General features: G+C 42.1%; 2 protein-coding genes across 4 annotated transcripts; one reads left to right on the top strand and one right to left on the bottom strand.

Annotated features, from left to right (window-relative positions):
• The first annotated feature begins 1,625 nt into the window (after positions 1 to 1,625).
• Positions 1,626 to 11,876, top strand: gfm1 (G elongation factor, mitochondrial 1). Its single transcript, XM_070829030.1, has 18 exons — positions 1,626 to 1,786; positions 1,929 to 2,081; positions 2,192 to 2,324; positions 3,041 to 3,245; positions 3,805 to 3,921; positions 4,157 to 4,307; positions 4,919 to 5,073; positions 5,175 to 5,259; positions 5,360 to 5,497; positions 5,762 to 5,863; positions 5,962 to 6,018; positions 6,126 to 6,263; positions 6,623 to 6,705; positions 10,037 to 10,199; positions 10,336 to 10,480; positions 10,596 to 10,756; positions 10,883 to 10,936; positions 11,366 to 11,876. The coding sequence occupies exons 1-18, from the start codon at positions 1,712 to 1,714 to the stop codon at positions 11,492 to 11,494; spliced, it is 2,244 nt and encodes a 747-aa protein (XP_070685131.1). The 5' UTR covers positions 1,626 to 1,711; the 3' UTR covers positions 11,495 to 11,876.
• lxn (latexin) lies at positions 6,749 to 12,259 on the bottom strand. 3 transcript variants are annotated; one of them, XM_070829031.1, is made up of 7 exons: positions 12,069 to 12,259; positions 8,762 to 8,938; positions 8,613 to 8,675; positions 7,871 to 8,045; positions 7,504 to 7,640; positions 7,287 to 7,349; positions 6,749 to 7,147 (listed from the first exon to the last, which is right to left on the bottom strand). In XM_070829031.1, exons 1-7 carry the CDS (start codon positions 12,219 to 12,221, stop codon positions 7,031 to 7,033), a joined length of 885 nt encoding a protein of 294 aa, XP_070685132.1. In that variant the 5' UTR covers positions 12,222 to 12,259; the 3' UTR covers positions 6,749 to 7,030. The 3 variants fall into 3 exon arrangements, with proteins under 3 accessions (XP_070685132.1, XP_070685133.1, XP_070685134.1); XM_070829032.1 differs by lacking the exon at positions 12,069 to 12,259 and adding an exon at positions 9,185 to 9,285; XM_070829033.1 differs by lacking the exon at positions 12,069 to 12,259 and adding an exon at positions 9,132 to 9,154.
• Between the last annotated feature and the right edge of the window lie 986 nt (positions 12,260 to 13,245).

Raw genomic sequence — 13,245 nt, 5'->3', positions numbered from 1 at the left:
TACTGTGACTTTGGACACCGAAACCATGATACAAGATGGAAAAATGAGCGAGCTAAAACTCACCAGACAGATCCTGAGCTCCTCCTCTGATGTGTGTGTGGAGCAGCTGTTTGAGGCAGGCAGTGATGTGCAGCTTTTCAAGTCGCAGCAGGGTGTGAGGGGATGTGTGTGTTGTTCATGTGGCAGCGCTGCAGTCTGGTGACACTACCGCCATGTGGTCGAAGACAAACAGGAAACACGGTTAAAACAGGGGCAGGTCTGCCCACTGTCCAGCTAGCTAGTCTTCAAGCTAGGCGACCCAAACACGGAGAAATGGACGGTTTTTAAAACGAAAATTTGTCCGTAAAAACGGCGTTTAAGAGCTGGTAATTAAGCTAAATGTTAACACACAAATGAACAAAGCCAGAGGTTAATACCGTGTCTATGGAAACGGCTCTAACCGACAGCCAAGTGGATTTAAAAATGATGCCTTCACTGCTCCCCGAAATTTTGATTTCCTCTGCTTTCATTAGAAGTAATTCGGTATCTGGATCGAGGACATGTTATTTTCCTGTGTACAAAAGCAAAACAAAAAGAGGTGGAAATGATAAAATTCCACTGCAACAAAAATGTTTTTCCCAGATTAATTCAGTATTACGTAAACAAGCAAGTAGTAGCCTGATCACACAAATAGGTTGTGCAACGCAAAAGCTTGAATATGTAATTTGTTAAATAATTTTTGATATTTTAAAAGTGGAACTCATTATTGATCAGATCCGGCACATCCAGGAACATCAGCTTGTCCCCCATCTCTTCCTGGAGGAAAACAAACAGCACTCACCATAGACTTAATATAGTGTGATATAGCGGTACAAAACAACGCCAATAGGAAACCATGTGAATGAATTTACTTACTAAAAGACTTGAAGACAACATATCAGACAAGTATACATCCACTCTGCCTGAGCTAGAAAGTGCAAGATACAAGAAGGGAAAAAATGGAACCACTTTCAGAACAAATCATAGATCAGCAATGTGGTGATTAAAATCCTGGTGAAACCACAGCGACTCTTTGGCAAAGCCTTATTAATTTAAATTGGCTTGTTTAAGTGTGGATGCTGTTATCTGCTATGTGAGAAAGAAGCACTCTGATTGGCAAATAAAAAAAGTAGTGTGATTGGCTGAAAGAGAGAAAAACTCTGATTGGCCGAGAGAAAGAATATAGCATATGGTGTTAGCATGTAGCTTGGAGCCATAAAACCCTTCTATCGGGAGCTTTTTTAAGGACATGGCGGACGCTGGCATGTTGTTATTGATTTAATTTGGCTTGTTGTGGACGCTGTTACCATCTATGTCAGATAAGTCATTGTTTTATTTCAAAACACCCTCTTTCAGCAGTCTGATTTCAATGTATATGGCATTAATGTCACTTTTATTTCATAATCTCATTTATCATTAATGGTTTATTTTTTTACACAATTTATCTACATTATATCTTTAGCATTTATTTAATATGGAAAATGCCAATGGCGTCAATCTGTTTAGAGTTGTTCGACAGCATGTGAAAGCAGCATGTGCGTTCTCATTTTGGCACATGTCGCTTTCCGTAGATGCGGAAGTTGTGTTTCACAACTACCAGGGCCCCAGCGTGACATTCACCGGGTTGTCAGAGTCGGGTGTTGTTTAAAAGGAGGAATACGACCACCCTGTGCCCGACCAAGCTGTTGTCAAAATGAGAGTGCTCAAAGCGGGTCTGTGTTTGGCTAAAACGCATCTTTTGGCACCAGGAAGCGTCACTCTTAAAAAGGTAACCTGAGGTTTTTGCTGATTTGATACCAAACCCCCGACCCTCAGCCAGACTGCTGTGCCATCACTCCTTTGCATTTCACAATCGGTAAACAGTTAAAAGGGGGGTTGAATATCGATTTTCCTCTGTGTCATGTCCACAGGTGCTCATCAACAGCTGTCGGACATGTTCCTCTGGCGTCTTTCCCAACGAGAGGATCCGCAACATCGGGATCTCAGCCCACATCGACTCCGGGAAGACCACCCTGACCGAGCGCGTCCTCTATTACACCGGCAGGATAGCAGAGATACACGAGGTGAGCGCTGGGACGATCTGTGTTTATAGTCGAGCCTCTGCTGCTGCTGTCAGGTGTGGGTTTTTACAGGTGTGCACATTAGTTATATGAGCTGTTTTCCTCCTCTACAGGTGAAGGGGAAGGATGGTGTTGGAGCCACTATGGACTCCATGGAGCTGGAGAGACAGAGAGGCATCACCATCCAGTCAGCTGCTACATACACCATGTGGAAGGATCACAACATCAACATCATTGACACACCAGGTACTGAAGGTTGGACTTGATCTGGGGCCCATCAGTGGTTTGGTGTTGCACTTCAGTAAAGTTCGTGGGCTTATGAGGGACAGTTCAAAACATGATATTGTGCTTTAATGATCCATATTCTCATACAAGATGACACTCGTGAATTTGGCACAGAAACTCTGCAATTGCGATGTAGAAGTGTTACAATGTCTAACAGAGCTTCTTTTTTTTTAATTGATATTTTATTTGAACAGAAGTAATTGTATGTGGATCAACAATGTTAGATGTGTACTTCATGGCTTATAAAGGCTGAGAGGTCCAATTTCAGACTGAATTGTTCTAAATCACCAAGAGGGAGCTACAAAATGTTGTCCAAAACAAAGCATTAGTAAAAGGCTATTAGTATAAACTGTCAACATTTCTAGATTGTAATGAATGAGCAACTGCAGTTGTAAAAATGCTGCAGAAAGTGGGGCATCCTGGCAGTTGTGCCAAGTAATCACAGCTTCCCCAGTTTGGTCCTGTCTCTCTCCCTGTTTTCTGTCAAATCTTTGCTGTTTAGTAAAGCAGTCACATCTGTTCTGGTGATTAATGTATCCGTGCCTGCCAGGACACAAACAGCTTCTTCTTCGGTGGTTTGAAGTGTCCGAAATGATGAACCTCTATTGCAGGCTTCAAGTTAAAAGTATCAGGTTTCCAGTGTTTGTTTGTTTTTAATGGGCCTTTTGTTTCTGCAGGTCATGTGGACTTTACCATTGAAGTGGAGCGAGCGCTGCGTGTGCTGGACGGAGCCGTGCTGGTTCTGTGTGCTGTGGGAGGAGTCCAGTGTCAGACCATGACGGTGAACAGACAGATGAAACGCTACAACGTCCCCTTCCTCACCTTCATCAACAAACTGGACCGCATGGGCGCCAACCCCACCCGAGCCCTGCAGCAGCTGAGGTGCAGCTACTGTGCACACACACTGCTACATACACACCACAGGGCCCACGGGGGTGATGAAGACTTAACAGCATGTTTTACTAGCCACCTCAGTAGTGATAATGTAATGCTTTCAGGGGGTGTTTTATTAAAACAATAAAGCATGGCTGTGCTGTATTGTTTTGGTCACTCAGCAGACACAGTCCTCTAAACACTGTGAAAGCCTGTAAGACCAGGGAAAACCACATGTTAAATATATATTATTACAGTAAAGATCCCTGATCAGATTAAAATCATTAAAATATTTTAACTGTAATTACTACAGGCATCCAATATGTCTTTCTTAAACATTTGCTAATTCATTTAAATAGCCCAAACAATGGACATGGATACAAGAAAATCAGAAGGGAGGCCTGATTCAGACTCTTGTAGTATGTGGTACTTTTAGGCTGCACTCACTGGTTGACATGAAATCATTATTCTACAACAATGTTGTAATCCGGTGTGGTTTTCCCGTCCTGTAATTTCGTTCCCTTGTGTTAGTGAGTTTTTTACACTTGAATGTCTCTGACCTCTTCAGAACCAAACTGAACTACAACGCAGCCTTTGTGAACATCCCCATCGGCCTGGAGGGGAACATGCGCGGCATCATTGACCTTGTAGAGGAGCGGAGCATGTATTTCAATGGACCTTTTGGGTGAGGAGATATTTCTCTCTGTGGTAGAAGAGATTGTTATTGTTATTTACATCCTAGTTAAGTTTTTGTTTATTTTGCTGATTCTTTAGCAGCAAGACCAGTTTGTTTTTAACATAAGTGAGATTGATTGAACGCATCTTGGCGGCATTCAAGTTAGAAGACCTACAGGTATTAATGACAAAAATCAGCATCTGGCAGTTGATGAGTGATTCAAACCGTTTCTTCCTCTCTACAGTCAAAATATCCATTATGACGACATCCCGGTGGATTTTCGCGCAGAGGCTGCAGACCGGAGGCAGGAGCTGGTGGAGTGTGTGGCGAACGCTGATGAAATCTTAGGAGAGATGTTCTTGGAGGAAAAGATCCCAACCAATGATGACCTGAAGGTTTGTGTCTTTGAAGACAGATGAGGATGTATGGAAAGTCTGACAGTTAAGTCATGAACCGAAATATCGGAAAGCTATTTTTTTTTAACCTGATAATGACGCTAGATAAAATTACTATAATTCATCTTGGGAGGAACATGAATCTGTCTCCCAAAGTTCATGGTGGTCTGTCCAGTAGCTGTTTAGCCAAGTCGCTTGTAACCACAAATGTCAACCTCATGGTGGCGCTAGAGGAAAAGTCAGAGAATCACCAAAGTCAGTATGATTTTCACTCGAATATATGTACCTAACTTCATGGCAATCTGTCCAATAGTTGTCATGACATTTTAACACAGGAGGGCGACCAATTCAACCAAAAACTTTATGAGATATTTTAGTCTGGACTAAAGTGGTGAACCATGCCTTGCTAGACCCACATCGCTAGTGTGGCTAATAAAAATCGGGCATCTTTTGAGATCTAATTTTGACTTGATTAATGATATTGTCTGTTCATTTGAACTCGAGAAGACGAGCTTGAAAACCACTGATAAATCAATAAATTGCATATCCAAAATTGGGCCATGAACCCTGCGTGTGAATGAAGACTTTAAACTCTCCTCGCTGTCCTCCAGGCTGCAATCCGCAGGGCCACAGTGCAGCGTCTCTTCTCTCCAGTGCTGGTGGGCACAGCGTTGAAGAACAAGGGCGTCCAGCCCCTACTGGAGGCTGTGCTGGATTACCTGCCGAACCCCACTGAAGTCAAAAACTATGCTATCCTCAACAGCGAGTGAGTGTGGACTATGGTTGTCAATCTGTACTCAAAGTCCTCAAAATCTGTCTTGAGCAACGTTGTGCCCTAATGTCAGTGATTCTTTTCACTCTGCTTAGAGACTCGAGTGAGACATCAAAGATTCAAATGGACCCTACAAGAGACCCTTCACACCCCTTTGTTGGCCTGGCCTTCAAACTGGAGGTAAGATACCATTCTTTGTCTTAACATTTCTAATTCCTCTGAATAGGAAGTACTCAAAGTGTCATGTTTTGTTTGTTTCCATGTTGATTCTTATTAACAGGCAGGGAGGTTTGGCCAGCTAACGTATGTGCGGGTGTATCAGGGCTGTCTGAAGAAGAGCGAATACATCTACAACACGCGCACGAGCAAGAAAGTCAGAGTTCAGAGGCTTGTGCGTCTCCACGCCGACCAGATGGAGGTAAGAACAGGTCCTCAGGGTGTCAGATTTCACAGTTTTCCACTTGTGGTTTGCAGTTTGAAAAGCAGAGGAACATGACTGGTCAAAATGGGTAGGTTCCTCTTTTGGCACCAGTCAAGTGTGTAGATAACAACCACATCCCCTGTTACATCATTTTTCCATCCCTCTTGCATCAAAACAAGAAATTAAACTGTTATCAAATACCAATGGAAAATAACTTATTTCCATCACTTCTTTCTTTCCTTTCTGTCCGTGCTGTTTCAGGATGTGAATGAGGTCTACGCAGGAGATATTTGCGCCCTGTTTGGGATTGACTGCGCTAGTGGAGACACTTTTACATCCAGGACCAGTGCTGACCTCTCCATGGTGAGTGACTTTTGTTCCATTTTCAATTTCACATGCGAAAAGTCCACTGTTTAAGGAGAGTCTCATTCATGTGCTCATTCATGATTTTTGTCCCACAGGAGTCTATTCACATCCCAGAGCCTGTGATTTCTATGTCAATGAAGCCAGCCAATAAGGTGAAAAACACTTTGATTTACCCATATGCACCGTAAATATCCGACTCCAGAGTCTTAAATCGTATCTATTAACTCTACTCCCCTCTTATTTTCTTTCTTCCAACCAGAATGACCTGGATAAATTCTCCAAAGGTATTAACCGTTTCACCAGGGAAGATCCGACGTTTAGGGTGCATTTTGACACGGAGAGCAAAGAAACAATCATCTCAGGCATGGGCGAGCTGCATCTTGAAATCTACTCCCAGGTACCCGGCCAGATAGTGTGAAACTCAGGCATGTCTAACCCAAGATGTCTCTTGTAAATACTTAGCTTTGGTTCGTGGCAGTTTGGAGGCATCAAATGTCTTACAATTACTAACACACACCCTTTATTAGAAAGTGATAGAAAGGGGCATTGCTGCACCACAACCCAAATGCTACTGAGCGTCAGTGCTTTTTGAGTGAGCTGTCCAAACCTCAGCTAATCAGGCCGAATATTGGATAATGTGGATTTATCAGTCTCCGCATTAAAAAAAAAAAAAAAGGGTTTTCTTCACCTTCTAAGGAATTCTCCTTTTAAACCTAATATATCTGATCAGTGTCTCTGTTGTTTTTTTGGTTTCAGAGGATGGAGAGGGAATACAGCTGCCCCTGTGTGATGGGAAAGCCCAAAGTGGCTTTCAGAGAGACGATCACCAGTCCTGTACAGTAAGTGCTGATCTGCTGTTACATACACAAACTGAGGCAAAAGTCAGTATAAACTGTTTATTTAGGCTAAAATATACAAAAACCAACCACAAGCACCACAAAAGTATCTCACTGTTAGGATGCCAACATTGTATGTGATGGATTCATCCATTTTTTTTTGGTAGTATAAACTTGCTGTAGTTCAAAAAGGTTTCTGCTGCAGACATCAACAGCATATCTTTGCGTAGTACTTGCAGCATCACCATATGCTCGGATATCTGAATACAAGATGTGAGCATCAGGGCGTTGTTTTGGTTGTCATAGCAGTGTGACGGGTTCCAGCAGTTTAGTTTGTCTTTGGAGGTTTTTCACAGTCATGACAGTGTGGCAGCTGTTCCATCTGCAGCACTTTAACTCCCTCTGGAGGTGACCAGGTGAACAACAGTTTCCAGTGAACGATTTCCTGCAAAAACGGCACAGATTGTCAGATTAATACAAAAACATGAGGTAGTATTTGGCATCGGGTTGATCACTGTAGTTATTTATTAAGGAAATAATCAATAATAAATGCAGCTCTTGATAATATCACAATAACTGCTTACCTGAGTCACCATCTCATGCAGCAGTACGTGATAGTCAAACTTCAGCTGGTCGTTCTCAGTCGCCTGCAGCAGACATGGGAAGAGTATAGTAATTATATATCGACTAATTACAAATGTATATAAAAACTGTTTCCATTACTGCTGTAAAAGGATTACATCAACAAACAATTAACGATATTTCTCAATTGAGGATTAACAAGCAGACCCAACAACCTACCAGCTGGGTGGCGTTGGCCACCTGAGCCATGTTGTACAGAGTGTTTTCACTGGACTCGTTCAGCATGACGAAGCTGGAGGCCACGATGCCCAGGTGCCACAGGGGCTTCATGTCAGGCTCAATGTGACCGTAGCTATCTGTTGGCCAGCGTGTTATGAAGGACGTTAGATTGTATGTATTGTACTAGATTATGCCACATACATCTTGTCATTTCAACATACTGTGTGCTCATAATGTACTGGAGATTACACGGTGACGGATGTTGTGTTAGTGTTTCTCGACAGAGGATGACAAGTGCTGATGTTGTGTAATATCTCATGTGTTCATTACCAGCGGTAGCGCGCAGAGTTTGTTTTCTCCTACATACCAGGTAAATGTTGCGCCGACAGCAGGCTTTGGTTCATCTTGTACTGTTGGTACAAGGCCTCCTCTTGAGCTTTAGTGTTGAATTTCAGGAGCTCCTCACACGAAGTCTTGACCTGTGCTGAGCGCTGCTGCTCTCCCCTGAGGAACAAAACCTCTGCAGAGCATTTCTCTGTGGTCTGGATCGATTTAAAAAAAAAAAAAGGGGGACAGTGGATTAAAAAGAGGCAAATAGAAGAGAAAAGAAAGAGTGGGGGGGGGCGTATACAGTGTAAAGGCGTAGTCCAAATGTTACCATGGCAGCCAGTGAGTCACGGTTGCAACACACTGCCTCCTTTTTATCTGCTGTTTAGTTAAACCTGGTCAAACCTGCCTATTCTAAAGCCAGAGCTTATTCAGCTGGACACTTTAAGGAAAAACATCTTTCCATAAGCACAATGTAAATGCAGTGCTATTTACTTTAAATATCCATCCCTATTTGAAAATATAGTTTTTACAGGTAAATCCTGATGAGCTCAAAAGTATCTTGCAGTGCAGAGTGGTCAAATGTTTTCAACAATCTGATTCAGGAACAAGATTTGTCATTAGATGTAGCGTTTTTAGTCAGTTTATGTTGATTTTTATCATTTAGACAGAGATAAATGGGTCATTTATATATAATATATATATATATATTGTTTTTTTCTGGTACTTAGGGAGCACTGTCCCTGAGAAAACCAAAAGTTCAGAAATGATCATTATCTTACATTGCTGATTATCTCCTGCACTGAGATCTCCAGCTGGTACTTTCTTTCAGAGCCTGCCACATCCTAAAGGGAAAATCCAGAAATAAGCTGAGTTAGAACTCGTATCCCTTCACTGTAAACTAAACCATAACCGTTAAAGCTCAGCTGACCTCTGCGTTTCCGCTGTGGACACTCTGCAGCCCGAACAGCCTGTATGGAGAGCCGTAGCGGGTGTTGAGGTAGTGCTGGACCACTTTGGCTGCCCTCTGAGCAGGGTAGTGACTGGGGTTCAGCTCTCCAGACGCCATCACATCCTCTTCAGCCTCCTCTTCCGCGAATACCTCTAGCTGTTATTCCAGAGAAAAAGAAAGCACAGGCGATAATGAAAAGACAGGAGCTACAGAAGCTGCTGTGAGGAACAGGGATGGGCTTCGGTCCCCTGAAGGACTTTGACCCCCAAATGTCAGCAGGTTTGTCTCGTGATAAGAAAAGCCTTAGACACAAGGATAACATCTATTTGGCACAGAGAAAAGAAAGGACATATGAATAGAAGTGAAGAGGTGTACATCTGTACTTGTACAATCTGATCTTGCCTTTAACTGGAAGACTGCAACTCTGCCCGTAACTTTGACAGGTGGAAAGTTCTATCTGTCCGATGTTCAGCCTCAGCTGCTCCTCATGCAAATAGAAAGACTACTTCCCACTTCCTCTGACATCGAGCTCTTTTAGGACTTCCCCTTTTTAAAGAGATAGTGCTGCTTTTAGCTGTTTCCTGTTATATTTATGGAATCGGCTTTACATAAGTGGCAATGCAAGCAAATGGGCCGTGCAATTAAATAAACAGGAAATTTCAAATTTAGCTAGAGGTGTAATTTATCATAGTCAGACACACCAATGTGTTTCTTTAAAAGCCAACACTGATGATGTAATAGTTTTTAGCCATAATTGCCAAAACTAGTTACTGTTTTATTACAAATACAGGTACAAAGACCAGTCTGACTTCATTTAACTTTTTTTATGTAAGAACATGATACTTTTTCTTTGACAAGTGACAATTGTGTTAAATGACATATGCCTAGAGAGAGGTCAAATCATTGTTAATAGTAGTACGTGACTGGAATACTTTTTCGAGTGGAACTGAAATTAAAACAAATGTTCCTAAGAAACTATGTTTGTATGTGGTCAAAATTGAAATTATTATTGTAATAATTAGAAGAGAAATTGATTGCAGGTATTGTGCCACTTATGTTAGTCTTCTCTAAGGGGAGTGTATTCTTGGTAGCAAGTGATAATGTTGGTGGTGTAATTTGATTGGTGCTCATAGTGTCACTTGTACCACAGTGTGGCATCTTCTACCAATAGAGTTAGACAGAGTGGACCCTGGTTGACAGATGCTTCCACTGTAATAATTTGAAAATTCGGATGTTTTGTCCCATTTTCTGCAGGTTTGACTTCACTCATAAGAAGCAAAGCGGCGGTTCTGGGCAGTACGGTAAAGTTATGGGAGTCCTTGAGCCCCTTGAGTCAGAGCATTACACCAAACTAGAGTTTGAAGACCAGACTGTTGGAACCAACATCCCGAAGCAGTTTGTACCAGCTGTTGAAAAGGTTAATTTCCCTACCTTCCTCACTATATAGATGTAAAACACTTAAAAAAATAATGGAATGGACTTGAACGCCAAGTGAAAGCCATGTAGGCTGCTCGATCGTGTTTCATCTCTTGTCTCTTCCCGTGGCACTGCAGGGCTTCATGGAGGCCTGTGAGAAGGGACCGCTGAGTGGGCACAAGATCTCAGGAGTCAAGTTCATCCTGGAGGATGGAGCGCATCACATGGTGGACTCCAATGAGTTATCCTTCATCCGTGCTGGAGAGGGCGCACTAAAACAAGGTGAAGGTTATGAGATGTGTGTTTAGATCTGACCTCCTGTTTCATCTCATGTCATCACGTGTTGGCTTCAGGTCTGTTGTGAATGTTAATCCTGGTTTCACTGTGCTCCGCTCAGCTATGGAAAAGGCAAACACGGCCATCCTGGAGCCAATCATGTCTGTGGAAATTGTAGCACCCCAGGAGTTTCAGGGAACAGTCATCGCTGGTGTGAACCGTCGGCACGGTATTATCACAGGACAGGACGGAGCTGAAGGATACTTCACTTTGTACGCTGATGTGAGTCCAGTTTGTAGTTTTTCCAAGTAGAGCGTGTATCTACAATTTGTTATCTTACATCTTTTTTTTCTCGCATCCTTCACCATCGTTTGTATTTGACTAATCTCAGCCTGTTTCTCCCAACAGATTCCACTAAATGACATGTTTGGCTACGCCACAGAACTACGGTCCTGTACTGAAGTAAGTTTAAGTAAACACCATATATCTGTGCTTTGTAAAAACCCATATTAATGATATACTCACCATGTTTTAAATCACATTTAGTTTCCCTAATAGTGATCTATTTTGAGATACATAAACGTTGTTTTTGCGTATTTACTAAGCACCATGCTTTACTGCTTTGGATGTTCAATTCCAGCATTTGTTGAGGAGAATATTGACTGTAAATAAGAATATATGAATTACATTTTTTTTTTTAACTCGGAAAATGTCCAGGAATGGGTTTTCCAGGAGGGTCTTCCTCTCAGGCTGTTGGTGCAACCACCAATCAGACATAAGTGCAGTATCCTCCGCAGCCTGAGAGCTCAAAACTTAATAAAATGTATTAACATGCTATTTGTTATTATTATACATTTGTTATTATTTATTATTACTATTATTTTTATCCAGGGTAAAGGGGAGTACACCATGGATTACAGCAGATACCAGCCCTGCCTGCCAGGCACACAAGAGGAACTCATCCACAAATACTTAGAGGCCACAGGGCAGCTGCCTGCGAAGAAGAAGTGGAAGAGCTGAAAGCTGTCAGATCTACTGACAGTCTACTGTTTGATGCTGAACTTTGACATGACCACCGTCCCTCATCTTCACACACATTTTCTGCCCATCATCAATCTTACTTCTTTGATAAGGCTTTCATTTGTGGAGCCATAAACAATGTTGACATTTTATCTCCGTTTTGTAGTTTAAGCTATTTCCTCTCCCTAATCTTTGACCCTTGTAGAAAACATATTTATTTCGTTGATTTTAGCACCATTTGACCTCTTCGCCCTGCAGCCGCATGGTGTTTGGTAAGGAAAGCTCAGTGTTTTGACTCGAGCTTTTAATGGCTTTTGTACTATGTACAGAATGGTCTTGATGTAATAACAATTGCAACAAAGATGTATATCCGTCTTTTAAAGTGTGGTTCTTTTTTTTTTTTTTTTGGGACGATCATTTATGCCACAACAACTTCTTACATACACATTTTTCTTGTGCAGCATCTTTCTGTGGATCTAAACATGAGCAAGTTTTGCAGATGTTTCACACTGATAAGCTACAAAACAAATGAAACAATTACACACCCAAGCCATTGGCACTAGTTCCCTCTCACCTGTCCAAATATCTCTGCTCGCTCCCCTGTATCTGGTTCGCTGCTGGGATGAGCTGACATGTCAGCTGCGCCAGCTTCAGGTCTGATCGTCACACTGGGCCACCCAGTTACGCCAGTTAACACAGCCAGAACAACGATGATCCTTAGACTCATTATAGTGTCCAGTAAACGCAGATGCCAGAGAGAAAGGGAAAAGAGCACCTCTGTGAAAGAGCGCAGGCAGGAAAATGACCCTCCTGTCGGTGTGGAGTTACATAACCGAGGGGGAGGAGGGAAGGGAAGCGGAGAGAAGAAACTGTCCAGATCCTGCTGTCTTCCTGTTTATTTTTTGTCCTCTTAACTAAACAAACTGCTTCACTTTATCTGGTTCTGTTCTTCGTATGCTCATATGAAACTCACTTAAGCTGTCAGCCCCTGAATGTTTCAGCACCCTCTCAAGAGGGACTGATTAGTTTAGGAACAGTTATCCCATTAGTGCTGCAGCTGTGATTAATATGTGAGTTTGATGGGTTGCAGCCTCCCTGGCTAGATTACATGTAATGGAGCAGGACTTTGACTGAGCCAAATTAAACATGTCCCGTACAATTTGGGGTAAAACACAAAATCTACACAGGCTATGACTAAAAGAGAGTAAAGTTATGCAACAGCAAGAGGGCAGCTAGAAAAGAAGGCTCATCACAATCACACACCAACAGAATATTCTCAACCGTGTTCTCAGTAACTGCCTTGTACTTTAATTTCTGAAATAGTTGAGATAGTTCATAGACCTCAGATTGAGATAATGGTAAGCCAGTAGGGTTCATTCTGTGCGGCTGTATCTCGATAGTAGATGTTGTGTTTCGGCTGCTGAACAGTTTGAACAACACTGTTTTGTTTGATTAAAAAAATGCGTCACTCCCCTCAGGATTCATTTTTGATTTTGGAAACAGGAGCTTTCAATTTGCCAACCACCATTACTGTGTTCTTGTCCAGCCTGAAGATTTTGGCTCTGAGGCAACAGACACAGGAGGAAGATCTCAAGGATTCTTAAAATGGCCGCTCATGGGATGAATGATTTTCTTATATTAAAAAAAAAGCTGTTTTTAGCTGACAGTTTTTGAATCATACGGAGAGAGTAAGTTTAAGAGTCAGGAAAACTTTAATGATACTTCATGTGTTCTACTAAACTGACAAACTG

The sequence above is a fragment of the Pempheris klunzingeri genome, chromosome 4 (genome assembly GCF_042242105.1).
Source record: "Pempheris klunzingeri isolate RE-2024b chromosome 4, fPemKlu1.hap1, whole genome shotgun sequence".
Taxonomy (NCBI): domain Eukaryota; kingdom Metazoa; phylum Chordata; class Actinopteri; order Acropomatiformes; family Pempheridae; genus Pempheris; species Pempheris klunzingeri.
This window is presented reverse-complemented; position numbering and strand designations above follow the sequence as displayed.

What these genes read in the sequence shown, in the direction of transcription:
- gfm1 (XM_070829030.1), top strand. Translation starts at nt 1,712, where the DNA reads ATGAGAGTGCTCAAAGCGGGTCTGTGTTTGGCTAAAACGCATCTTTTG. An exon ending in GGATAGCAGAGATACACGAG is followed by an intron (nt 2,082 to 2,191) that starts GTGAGCGCTGGG and finishes CCTCCTCTACAG; the next exon opens with GTGAAGGGGAAGGATGGTGT. An exon ending in TCCACGCCGACCAGATGGAG is followed by an intron (nt 5,498 to 5,761) that starts GTAAGAACAGGT and finishes GTGCTGTTTCAG; the next exon opens with GATGTGAATGAGGTCTACGC.
- lxn (XM_070829031.1), bottom strand. Translation starts at nt 12,221, where the DNA reads ATGAGTCTAAGGATCATCGTTGTTCTGGCTGTGTTAACTGGCGTAACT. An exon ending in GTCGGCGCAACATTTACCTG is followed by an intron (nt 7,641 to 7,870) that starts GTATGTAGGAGA and finishes GCTGGCCAACAG; the next exon opens with ATAGCTACGGTCACATTGAG. An exon ending in TGCATGAGATGGTGACTCAG is followed by an intron (nt 7,148 to 7,286) that starts GTAAGCAGTTAT and finishes CCGTTTTTGCAG; the next exon opens with GAAATCGTTCACTGGAAACT.